At 48.4% G+C, this 13,136-nt stretch overlaps 1 protein-coding gene across 1 annotated transcript in view; it reads right to left on the reverse strand.

The window, feature by feature from the left end:
- Positions 1 to 322: 322 nt before the first annotated feature.
- ADARB2 (adenosine deaminase RNA specific B2 (inactive)) overlaps positions 323 to 13,136 on the reverse strand; it is a 119,594-nt gene continuing 106,780 nt past the window's right edge. The window contains exons 8-9 of the mRNA XM_038755785.1: positions 7,874 to 8,052; positions 323 to 3,547 (exon numbers count right to left, since the gene is read on the reverse strand). Of these exons, the coding sequence (XP_038611713.1) occupies positions 3,371 to 3,547; positions 7,874 to 8,052 (356 nt within the window). The 3' untranslated portion in view covers positions 323 to 3,370. The remainder of the gene's footprint in view (positions 3,548 to 7,873; positions 8,053 to 13,136) is intronic.

The raw sequence follows: 13,136 nt of genomic DNA on the forward strand, positions 1-13,136 counted from the left end.
TTTTCCTTTTCATAATGGAGTCATTCCAATTCACTCCAGTAACCCCCAGCATGTATGTAAATCTCAACGTAAAATGTTTATAATATTCTTCCATTTGTGCACATAGGCACCTTGCATTTGTGTGGCTGAGTCTGCTGCCTGCATGTTTAAACAGATGTGGGTGTTTATGTCCGTTCTGTCCTCTCCATTAGACTGGAAGTCTAGTTGACTGATTGACCTTACAGCGTTGGTGGAAGTTCAGAGGAGCCCCACAGCCACAGTGAGGAGTCAGGGGAGCCTGTAATGCTCTCCCGGGGAAAAGCAGTCAGCAGACGCCAATGAACAATTTTACTTTGTATTTTTATTCACTTAACAGAAACATTCACTTATCACTGAAGTGCAATTTACAGAACTTAGCAGCAAATTCACATATGTAAATTTGGATTTCTTTTTACAAATATTACAAATGTACATCCATTAGTACAGTATTGCCATTCAGTCATGCTTTTTATGTACAGATCTTCCTTCCCTTAAGAATTACTCTTGAGTAGATTCCTTTTGCTGCAGAAAGTGTTGTCTACTGAACTTAATTGCTGGGATGTGTTCCCGGTTGTATTGTGTTAATGCATATACTAAGGAACAGTGCCGGACTGAAATCAGGTCACCGCATCCTTTCTGGTGTGGGTGCTCATCTTCTTCCCAAAGATCCTGCCACGCTCCAAACTCCACTGACACCGGAACCTATGAAATTCTGATTTCCCTTCAATTTGGTGGTGTTTCAGGAAGTCAGATTGAATGAGAAAGCTCCAGGAGAGACCCTTGGCAGACTATACAAACTAAGGCCCCCGCAGCCGACGTCCAACTCAAAGCCTAACATCAGATGGACGGAAGAAGTGCGGCAGAAGCAGCAGCGTTATCTGGTTGCTGTTCGGGATCCAGAGTGGGTAAGCCAGACTACTTGGAGAGGGGGTTGTGGTTGCAGCTATGCCTGCCTTGGGCGGACATGTGGGGGTCGCACACCCTGCCGTGATATCGGTGTCGGAGCTGCAGGTCCAGGCCGGGGGAGCTGACGTCTTCCTAACCATCTGCCGGCTTCCACCGACTCAGCGCAGTGACTGACTGCGGGGAGGCAAGTAGGGTGGCTGGATTCCTTTTCATTACTGTGAGGGGTGGGAGGAGGAGGAGACATTCCTCCCAGAGATGTGGAGGTCGGGGGATCCCACTCGTTTGTCTTGGTTACGAGTAGCTAGCTAGCGGAGGGCTTTGGGAGCTTGACAGAGAACGGATTATTTAGGTATCTGAAGGGATGTCTGCTTACCCAAAACGAAAAACTCCTACTTTACTTCAGTGAGGTTCAAATAGCGCTTTAATTTTCTTAAAAAACAAGATCCTATCAACACACCTTGAATTTATAGGATTGCATTAGAATACCGTAACTATTCTATTCTGGGTGTCAGTATACTAAGTACTTACTGTATATGGCTCTCCAGACATGGTAAATGCTATCCAAAAAAAGCATCAAAATTTAAGAGCAGCTTTCCGTGAAAAGGAAATTACATGGAAAAATGAGCTATGGGTTTGTCTGAAAAGTAACTTAGCTTGACAGTCTGAGGAACGGGACGACACATCACGAGTCAGCAGCAGCAGGATATATACATATTTAAGGAGTCACAGGATTAAAAAAAAACAATACTTATATACCCGCAGATCCTTGCCTTGGAGAAAAACAAAATCAAAAACTTTTAAACCAAATGCCATGATAATGCGACACTGCCTGTGTAGGTCAGATCGGAGGTCCACCTTCGAAGCTTAAACGACGAGAGTGGACGCGTTCACTCCCGGGGGAAGATTCTGTCATGCTGTCTCCATTGGCAGCAGAACGATGGAGGTTGTGGTGGGGACTTTTTCCTCAGTGACAGGGAAACAATAGCTGGGTTGGATTAGTTGTGAGTGCTGTCAGTTTCTAAGTTGCCTCTGGCAACAGCACAAGTAGTGCTGAGAATGAAAAAAATAGCTGGAAAGGAGGGAGCCAGGGGGCTTAAAGAGGACTGGCATTGTTGGGGTGAGTGTGGGCAGGGGAGAAGGCAAATACAGGTAATCAGACCCTTCAATGTGGGATTTTTCAAAAGTCGAAATAAATCCTACCAAAACGGCCAGTCTCCGTTAACTCTACTTCCATCCAGACCCTTCCTTTGCTCCCCACAGATTCCTGAGATCACTTTGGGTGGGGTGTTTGTGACCCTAGGGTTGGTGAAATTGGATGCTGATGACCTCCAACTGGTAGCCAGAAATCCACTCTGAGGCCTGAACAGTCAGCCTTGGCAGTCTGCACCGACCGTGAGATTGCCTTTAAGGTACGGTGCTCTGGCCTCACGTTCCAAAGTCCGTCCTAAGGACTTTTTCAATCAGAAGAGGCCGCCTTAAATCTAGGCGTGGGGTAGCGTGGGGCCGGATTGAGGCTCCTTCCTTCCCTTGGCGGGGTGGAAGGGTGTTCTCACTCACCAGGGGGAATGGGAGGGGCTCTCTCCGCTTTGCATAGAACACATTCAGCTTCTCCCCAGGACAAAGCTCAGGACCTGCGTAGTAATGACGTGTAGTTGGTTTGAAAAGTTTCCTCGAGTGGCAGTACGAGAACAACTGGAGGGAAGATGCTCACGATTCCCTGGTAAGGAGAACGATGTGGTGCAGTCTCTCGTCGGAAAGTTTAGTAGGGTGGGTGGTGTCCGGCTGAGTGGCATGCTTAAAAACTCCTCGGTAAAGGGAGGAGGACTACATCAGCGTCCTCTCCCCTCCCACCCCACCTAGTAGTAGTAATACTTACCTAGTGCTCACTGCGGGCAACACACTGACCTTCCAAGAGCTTGGGAAGTGAAAAACAAAGCCGTGAGCTCCACTACGAGGCTGGGAGCGACAGAGCAACTAGCAGGTGGGAAACATCTGGAATAACCTCTACTGGGAGCCCAAGCCCCAAACTCACCAGCAAGTACTTTCTGGCAGGTAAGACAGGGAGGGAAATCAATGTGAAACAAAATGTCGTTTTTTTCCAAAGTCAAGTTGAGCGCGTTATTCAAACTGACGGCTGCAATACCGAGAAGGATAGCAGGAGAGCATGGCTGTCGGGACGGTTGGGGGGCCGGGGCGTCAGCATGAGCCAAAAGCTACCACCTCGCCTGCTTCCTTCCCCTTCCCTGGCCAGTATGACCTCAAGCCCCCACAGAATGTTTCCAGGGTCTTCGGCAGGGGTGATGTGGGATGTTTCAGAGACTGTAAACTCATGACATTCAGGACAGAATGAGAATGAACGAAAAGAACAGATCGACCCATCTCTCCTCTTGCCCTAGCCTTCTCCACGTGCCCTAACGGGGTTGGGGAAGAAAGGAGTGTAGCCGTCTTACACAGTCAGTAGAAACTGATCTTGCTCTGGGGGTTTCTTCACCCAGGTGCCTAGGCCTGCTCTCTGAAACGCTCTGAACAGCTGCTGTTTGACAGACTGGTACATCTGCGCCGCCAGCTTTGCCTCACAGTATACCGATGGCGTGTCTCCATGGCTTGGTATCCGGGAGCTCAGCTGCGGAACAGAAACCAGAGACAGCAAATAAACCAGCAGAAGAAACGGGAGACTCGGAGCGCGGTAATCTTCCAATAGACATTTCATAAGCACCAGTCTAGCTCTGGGCACTGGATATTTGCTCTGTGTTTTGAATGCCCCAAACTCCAAAGACTAACAGTCCCAAGCACTGATGCCAGTCATGCATATTTGGAGGAAAACATAATAATGACAGGAGCGCAACCCAAGTGTCTGATAATGAGTGGTAAAAAATAAACCTGTGAATTGCTTGGTATTTTGGAAGAAATATCTGCTCGCTGCTAGGGTAAGGGGGGATGGTGGCGGGGAAGAGATGAGGAAAGCCTTTAGGAAAGTCCTGAGAGAGGAAACAGGAGTTTGGAGTTAATGAAGGAAAATAGGAGAAGCTCAGGACTTTAGCCAGAGAGATGATAGCAAGAGGATTGTCCCTTGTTTGAAGCTTCAGGTACAATGAGAGCAGTTGTGAAACTGACAGACAGCATGCCGTAAGCTGGGGGGGCTTCAGGCTAGGAGAGAGAGCTGAGAGCTTATCCTGATGGGAGGGAGAGGGACAGTCAGGCACGCAGGTGAATATGCTTCAGTAAAAATAAGCGGCAAACAGCTTAGATATGTGCCTGCAGTCCAATAACCCCCCGCCCCATCCCGGGGCATGGGAATGAGAAGAAAGCCCCTTTTGTTTTGCAGAGGGACAAAAACTGATGACCTCCACTGCCCTGCCCTTAACGCTGAGGAAATGTGGCAGTGAGGCTCGATGCTACATGGAAGAAATCAAAAGCTGGAAAAGCATGCATGACTGAGGGTCCAGAACATGGAGCAAACAAATAAAAATGACAATTTACAGGAGGACAGCACGTCCTTAGGGACACATGCTGTCTGTCTGGCACAGAAGAAGAGGCTGTGACTTGGAGGGACACATCTTGTAGTTTCCTAGACTACTTTCCGTTTCCCACACAGAAAGCAATTCCTTCCCTTTCTGTCTTCCACTTTTGCTGGTTCAAGTCCTAGGTCACCCCTGTGGAGAGCAAGCCTTGGCTAGGCACTGAACAGCGACATTATCACTGACAAAAGTCCATCATGTCAGGGCACAGAAGCAGCGGCGGCAGGGAACCTAGTCCCTGGGGTCTTGCCATGTGGGAGAGGTTCACCTCTGCCTCATGCCCTGAGGAAAATGTCCCTGTCTGTAAAAATCGGTGTGATGGAACTGGCCCACCTGAAGGAAAAGGCAGGTAGATTAACTTACCGAACAGGTAAAGATAAGAGGGATACCTGGAGTGGACCTACCCGTTTCTGACTGGAACTACCGGGTCAGTTGGACAGTCCCGCTGCCAGCCAAGGCCGCTTCTCCCCTGTCTCTGCCTGTCCCGTCCGCGCTCCCTAGCACTACAGGAGATGCTGCTGCCACCGCCGCCGTTGCCAGGGACATGTTCTGGACTCAGTTCCCTGCACCAGGAGCTCTAGAGCGAGCTGCTGGTGGGCAGGGCAAGACAGGGGCTGGGCTCAACTCAGCTCTCCCTTGCTGTCAGGGTGTAGTAGTGGGCCTTGTCATCTCTTTCCATCTCCTTTTCCTGCCTTCTTCTGAGTTCTGGGGGTAAGAGTGCAAGACTGGTAGCCAGAAGACCTGAGTTCTAATCCCAGCTCTGCCCCTTGGCCTACTGTGTGCTAAGTCACCGTGCCCCCGTTTCCTCATCTGTAAAATGGAGATTCAAAACCCATTTTTCCTCCTCTGACTGGCAAACACATGTAGGTCAGGAACTGGGTCCAATCTGATTATCCTGTACCATAATTTGGCACAGCCTTTGGTGCACAGTAAGCACTTAAATGCCACAGATCAATCAATCATATTTATTGAGCGCTTACTGTGTGCAGAGCACTGTACTAAGCACTTGGGAAGTACAAGTCGGCAACACATAGAGACAGTCCCTACCCAACAGTGGGCTCACAGTCTAGAAGGGAATTCTAACACAGATATTATTAGTAATAGTCTTGGACCACTACCCCCACCCTGATGGAAGTTCCACCTCTGAATACTACACCTGCCTAAAATATATAGTTCTACAGTCCAATATCCACATCTTTTTAAATGTTAAAAGGCAGACCCGCCTCAGCCATCCATCCTAGGAGTGAATTCGGCAGGCCTGAGTTGGGCTATATCCTTAAATCTTATTATTTGGTATATCTGAGCAGTAATCATTCATTATCACTCTTCTTTTGGCACTCTTTCAGGATGGTTCCTCAGCTTAAGCTCTTCCCTTTCCCCTCCCTTGACAGTGTTGACTGACTTGAATAGAATGATTTACATAGCCCAAATCATTTTATCACAGATAATGGCAACTCTATTTAGCAACGACAATTTAGCTGACCGGGATGGGAGAGGGAACCCTTCCTATCTCAGTGCATAGTACAGTTCCTGGCACATAGTAAGCGCTCAACAAACACCATAAAAAAATTGAAAACGAATTAACGCATTTCATATGCACACCAAAAAAACTAATGAAAAACCTTATCTGTACCTACCTGATTGTATAACTATAGTTGTACTTCCCAAGTGCTTAGTACAGTGCTCTGCACACGGTAAGTGCTCAATAAATATGACCGAATGAATGAATATAGTTAATGCATCTTTTAAATCACTGATTTTTAATATACTTCTATTGCTTGGGTCAGTTTTGGTGGGCTTGGGTACACATTATTGCACTTCACATTATTTCCTACGGGAAACTCACACGTTATTTAGTACTCAGGCTTTCAGGGAACCAATTAAGAGCGTGAACAGGGGACTAGAGCAGTAAGTACATGTGGGTAATGAGTTTTAGAGGGCTGTGTGGTCGATCTCTTTCCTCGACTGGGTCTTTAGCCAGCCCTGGCCTGGAACTCCTAGCTAAGGTCAGGGGAAGCAAACGTTCCTCCTGGGCCAGAGGAAACCTTCCTAATGGGGTGGTTTTCTCTGCTAGACAGATAAATGTCTCTGGCTAGGTCAGCTGAGCCAAATACCTGGCCAGGGTAAGTAAAAAAAGGGGATTCTTTCGCTGTCCCATGCCCGGCTGTAAGCGAATTAGTGAGCACAAGTCCTATCAGATTTTACTCAACACATGCTCCCTGAGCTTGCTGCTGGGATGCGTGTGGTCCCTGCAACAGAAAAATTGTAATTGTCGTGTTTGGAAAGTGCCACCACTGCCCACACAAAAGAGAAGCAGTGTGGCTCAGTGGAAAGAGCACGGGCTTTGGAGTCAGAGGTCATGGGTTCAAATTCCGACTCCACCACTTAGCTGTGTGACTTTGGGCAAGTCACTTCTCTGTGCCTCAGTTCCCTCATCTGTAAAATGGGGATTAAGACTGTGAGCCCTCCGTGGGACAACCTGATCACCTTGTATCTCCCCAGCAGTGCTTTGCACATAGTAAACGCTTAACAAATACCATCATTATTATTATTACCATTGATTGACTGTGGAATAAGTGCTGGGGATAGAGACAAGGTCAGACACAATTCCTGTCACGAGCAAAGTGGGAGGGAGAACTGGAATTCCCTATTTTGCAGAGGAGGACAGTGAAGCACAGAAAAGTTACATGACCTGCCCAGGGTCACACAGCCAGAAAGTGTGGGAGCTGGAATTAGAACCCTGATCTGGTTTCCTGACACCCAGGCCTGTGCTCTTTTGGCCATACTGCTGAGGGCCTCGGTGTAAAACGGATTATGGTCAGCACTGGGAGGTCAACAGGGCCAGAGAGTGGCCTATAATAATAATAAAAATGGTATTTGTTAAGCACTTACTATGTGCCAAGCACTGTTCTAAGCACTGGCGGGGAGATACAAGGTAATCAGGTTGTCCCGCGTGGGTTCACAGTCTTAATCCCCATTTTTACAGATGAGGAAACTGAGGCACAGAGATATTAAGTGACTTGCCCAAAGTCACACAGCTGACAAGTGGCAAGAGCCGGAATTGGAACCCAGGTCCTTCTTACTCCCAGGCCCAAGCGCAATCCACTAAAGTCCTGAGCTAATTCCAGTGCTGCCACTGGCTAACAATGGGATCTTGGGTGAAGGGACTTGACCTCTCTGGCCTTCAATTCTTCCTCACCTGGACATTAGGGAAAAGATACCTAAGCTTCCCTGCTACCCTAGTGCTTACTCAGCGGAGAGTAAAAGCTTAACCTAAACCACTGTTCCTTTTATAACTCTTTTCTGCCATCCCAGGACCACCTGGGTGGGGGCACAACCATTTTTCTCCGGCTCCGGAAAGCTGGGGTTCTTCTCCTGTCCCGTGCACACAGATTGAACACTGAGCCCGACTGCATCGAACGGGGGCCTACCTTGCCGTAGAGTTTCATCCACCGGGCGGAGAACGTGTGTTTGCAGAGCCTCGATGATTTCCCACAGCTTCTCTTCCCCGTCGTGGCGTTAATAACCTCCAGGTCTGCGCTGCCCGCAATCCAGTTCACGCTGAACTGGGGGGACTTTCCAGGATGGCGCACCTCCGCGTGGCTCACCCCTGTCAGAAGACCAACGACACAAGACCATTAATCTAATCTGCCCGGCCCTCAGCTGAGCTCCTGGAAGTCACCACTTTTCTGCAACGGTATGCAACGTTTCGGTCACTGTAGACGCCGTTCCATGTGTACAGTCCTTCGTAAGTGAATAGTTATCGAGCCTGTTTGGATTTCTTTACAGAGGGACCTTACCAGCCATTTTGGCAGCTTGGCAGTTACGAGCAGAAACCTGAATGGCATGAGAGAATTTTTGAATGTTAAATGGTACAAGCAGCAGTGGTAAGAGAAGCCCTTACAAAAAAAAATCTTTACGTAAACAGAGACGATAGTAGTACTGCGTGATGTGACTCTCCCTAAATCCCTTCTGTCTCTTTCTGAATCCCGGCCCACACAAGAGGAAACGTGACCCAGCACTTCTGCCAAAGCAGCAGGGTGCAAGCAGAAGCCAGAGTCTGGAAAACAGAAAATAAAATGAAAACTGTCCAGGAAAGTAAGCATGACGATGCCTGGCTGGTTGCAGGGAAGAAGCTGCTTACTGGGTGAGAATGAGCCTGTTACTTTCAGCTCTTGCCATGAGGGTGATGTCAGCGAGGGCCGGGGGGTGGGGAGGGGCCGGGCGGCAGCAGGGAGTACATCAGGGGGTACATCTGAAGGAGGATGGGGAGGAGATGCTAACCAGGACATTCCTGGAGAACGGAAAACAGCCATCTTGACTGAATGAGGTGAGCAGCAGTTGAACTTCCAATCAAAAGTTCCTGGCAATCAAAAGGACCTGGTTCTAATCCTGCCTCGGCCACTTGTCTTCTGTATGACCTCGGGCAAGTCACTTCACTTTTCTGTACCTGATCCCTCATCCGTAAAATGGGGACTAAGACCGCGACCCCCATGTGGGCCATGGACTGTGTCCAACCTGATTAGCTTGTACATACCCCAGAGCTTAGTACAGTGCCTGCCGCAGAGTAAAGCTCTTAACAAATACCATCAAAATAAAAACAAAAAACCACAAAACCGTCTCTTTCCAAGTGGCTTGGAATTCGATGGTCCCTTTTCAAGCACTTGTTCCAGAACCAGTCAACCTAGTGCGTAGTAAAAGGTGGGCCAGCCTCCAGAGCCTTGGACCATGAAGTTCGCTCAAGACTCTGCAGCATAAAGGTTCTCCCGGTCACTTCTCTCCGCTGATCATCATCATCAATCGTATTTATTGAGCACTTACTATGTGCAGAGCACTGTACTAAGCGCTTGGGAAGTACAAATTGGCAACATATAGAGACAGTCCCTACCCAACAGTGGGCTCACAGTCTAAAAGGGGGAGACAGAGAACAAAACCAAACATACTAACAAAATAAAATAAATAGAATATAAGTCCATCAAGATGGAGGCCTGTGCTACCGTTGCAGCATCGATCCTCCTCTTCTCTTTTCAATGTTTTACATTGCTAGCTTCTAGACGCCCCCCGCCCCGCCTCTACCCACCGGAGCCGAGCCGGGGGAGCCAATCCGGCAGCTTGGCGGCTGCTCACTGTCCTACTGGGCAGGAACGGCCTTGGCGAGACGAGCCAACCATCGAGGTCAGAGCTGACTGGCTTCACAGAGAGGCAATCCAAACTGCCTCTCTGAGGCAAGGCCAGAGACCCTGACTGCAGTAGGGAGGGAAGCCCCGGGTTCTCCCTGCAAGACAGCACCATGTCATGGGAGTCCTTCCTTCCTCCCCGGCTGTCTTTTTCTCTGTCTCCCTTTCCGTCGCTCACACGCTCACTCTGCTGTGCCATGACGATGCCTCCTCTAGTGCCGGGCTCTGCCTGGACAATCCTCCCTTCTGGCACCTAAGAACCGCTCTCCTCTGGGGAGGGACCCTCTGCCTCCCTAGCGATGTGCCATCACCACCCTCCCGACTCTGGCCGACTTGCTTAGTTGTGGTCCTGAGGAAGTGGCACCAGTGCGGACGAGGGCAAACCAGTGGCTGTCTGGGAAAGAAATGGCCATTTGAATTTGCTGAGGATAGAGAGTGGCCGCTGGGATTTGTATGTTTTTTCAAGCTCCCCTCCCTTCGACACCGAGGCAACACTGAAGGCCCAGGCGTGACCCAGGAGGCTGGTACCGTCCCGTCCGAAGACGGGAAATAGGCTGAGATGAGATTAAATCAGGTCGGGCTGACACAATGGGCTGGTAATTCCACCGAAGCCGTACTAACGGCCATTTTCATTATTTGATCCTTCAGATAACCCATCTCACTGCACCTACAAAAATCCAATCATTTATCAACAACCACAATATAAACCTCCTCTTCCATCTGTCAACATCAGATAAGTTGAGGACTATTCCAACATCTCTGTTCCAGAATAAGATGTAAACAGATCACTATTTGATACTTGCCCTTTCTCCCCCGGATAACTTTTCCACTCCCAATCTCTTAGGGTTCCGACTGAAAGCTTTACTGGCAGAAGGGTCAAAAAGTTGATGGTAAAATTTTCAGGCAGTGCCCCTTCCAAGAGGAGAAAGTTTCTGCTCCAGCCCAGAGACTTATCATCATCATCATCATCATCAATCGTATTTATTGAGCGCTTACTATGTGCAGAGCACTGTACTAAGCGCTTGGGAAGTACAAATTGGCAACATATAGAGACAGTCCCTGCCCAACAGTGGGCTCTCAGTCTAAAAGGGGGAGACAGAGAACAAAACCAAACATACTAACAAAATAAAATTAATAGAATAGCTATGTACAAGTAAAATAAATAAATAAATGGAGTAATAACAGAGATCCAGCACACTGATTTGCAGAAGGAAAACAGAAATCGGAGCCGAGTTAATGGAAACTTGGCCAAAGAGCAGGCCTTTACTTAGCGAAGTGACTGATCACCCTGGGACCCTGCTCTCCGGCTTGAACAGGTCCCGATGTTCCACATGTAGTTCCCTACAGGGAACTTCCTCTGGTGCAGGAAAAAGGAGCAGAGGAGCTAGGAACCCCAGGGACAACAAGCTTGGGAGGAGGAGGAGGTTTATGGACCATTAGCTCTTCTATTTTGAGGTTGTGCTGATGTCGCTTTCCCTGGGGGCCCCCTGGAAGGGGTGGAAATGCGTTTTCAGAACTCAGCATTCCCCCGGAAAAGGGGGAGAGGGACTGGAATGGGGTGGAAGGGATGTATTGGAAAAATGGATACAGTTCGGCCCTGGGCACTTTGAACTGTCTCGTTCAAGACAGAAATTTGCAAATCGGTGGGCTACCCCCAAGCAGCACTCCCACTCCCCAGGTAGCTGCCAAACCTTTTCTAGCATGCAGAATCTCCTCTAACACGTGTAAAGATCCACTTTTACCCCGTAAAGCCCCATGTGGGACAGGGACTGTGTCCGGCCTGATTAACTTCTATGTATCACAGCTCTCAGTGCTGGAAACATAGTAAGCACTTAACAAATACCTTAAAAAATTAATAATAATAAAGGCACCAGCAAAGGGCCCACCCCTCTAGCTTCTAGCCTGCCTAGGGCATTTTGAAATTTCTTTTTCCGCATACCAGTGACTGAAGACTTTTGACTTTCCACTCAATTTTCTCCTCTCTGGAGAGAAGGGAATTGCTTCTTATCAATTACTAATCCATTAATCCTGCTGAGGTCCTTGCCAAGGTCTCTCTTTGTTCCACTGCAGCAGTCCAAAATTTCATTCACAAGCTGAGACTTTGTCTTCTCTGACAAATAGATTTGGAGATAGTGTGAAGTCCTGAAGTACCGGCACCTTTGACGACAACGGTCTCTTTACATTCTCTGTTTCTCTATCTGCCCTCCCTCCCCACCTCGGTATCTCTCCTTTGCTCACCTTGCAAGCTGCCCAGATGTTCATTTTCAAGTTCCTCGAAATCACACCTCAGACTCCGGTATGAAGTACCAACCAAGTTAGCTGAATTCTCAATGGCATTGATCCGAACAAGAAACAAAGCCCCACCGCCCTGTACTACAGCAAACCCTCAGCAGAGGCTATTGACTCCCTGTGACTCAGTGTCTTTAATCAGAGGGACCTACAGCCTTGAAGATAAAGCGGGCTGAATTTGATTCTGAGGTTAGACTAGGCTTAAAAAGCTTGAAACGGTTCTAAAGTACAATGAATGGGTAGTCAAATAGCGCTTAGGCCTGGGAATCAGAAGACATAGGTTCTAATCCCAGCTCTGTCACGGGCCTGCTGCGTGACTCGGGGTAAGTCACTTAGCCTCTCTGGGCCTCAGTTTCTTCGTCTGTAAAAATGAGGATATGATGGACTGTGATCGCCCCAGAACTTCCCACATGGTAAGGGCTCCATAAATGCTGGAACTGAAGAGCTGAATTAAACAAAGGGGACAGAAACCTGTGGGAGAGAGAGAGAGGCAGAGGCAGTGCCCCACTACACTAGTGTATTATTTGAGTATTAAGGGTTTGGCTTCTGTTGACATCTGCTAGCAAACACAGAAATGGAGCTAAGGCAGTAGGGTCTTCACGCTACGCGTAGCAACCATGCTCAGCACAGTGGGCTCTCTCTGCTGGGCTCAAAATTGGTCCTGAGCTGGAATTTCCAAGGCTAGATTGGAAATCACTTCAGAAACTAATGCTTCTCGGCCACCATTCTGGGTATCTGTTTTCTGTTGTTTTTGTTTCTGATCTTTTTGGGTAAACATTTCCATGAGAAACACAAAGAAAAGATGAAACCTAGTCAGCACGGGGTTAGAGAGCTGGAACTGCAGATGGAGGCAATTTGGGAACTGCAGTAGGATTCCTTAATAACCCCAGTTTGAGACTCTGCTTCTGTCACATAATCCGCTTTTCTGGTTATCGTTCGTCTATTCACGTCTGGATATTTTTCCGTTGGAGTTTCTTTTACGAGACTCCTGTGTTGCCGTACCATTTGTGCTCAACAACCAGGGTGGCTCATTTGTAAAAAAAAAAACCTTGCTACCCTGCCATCTAGCCTGGCATTTCTCCCTTGCGTTCTCCGCAGCGCTCAGTACAGTGCTTTGCCCACCGTGGGTGTATGATAAATACTACTGCTTGGTTGTTGAGTTCGCCCCACTTCCTAGGAGCAGAGCAGCTCTCTGGTCCCGTTTTAAGAATCTGACCTTCACTGACAC

This window comes from Tachyglossus aculeatus, chromosome 13 (assembly GCF_015852505.1).
Source record: "Tachyglossus aculeatus isolate mTacAcu1 chromosome 13, mTacAcu1.pri, whole genome shotgun sequence".
Classification (NCBI taxonomy): Eukaryota; Metazoa; Chordata; class Mammalia; order Monotremata; family Tachyglossidae; genus Tachyglossus; species Tachyglossus aculeatus.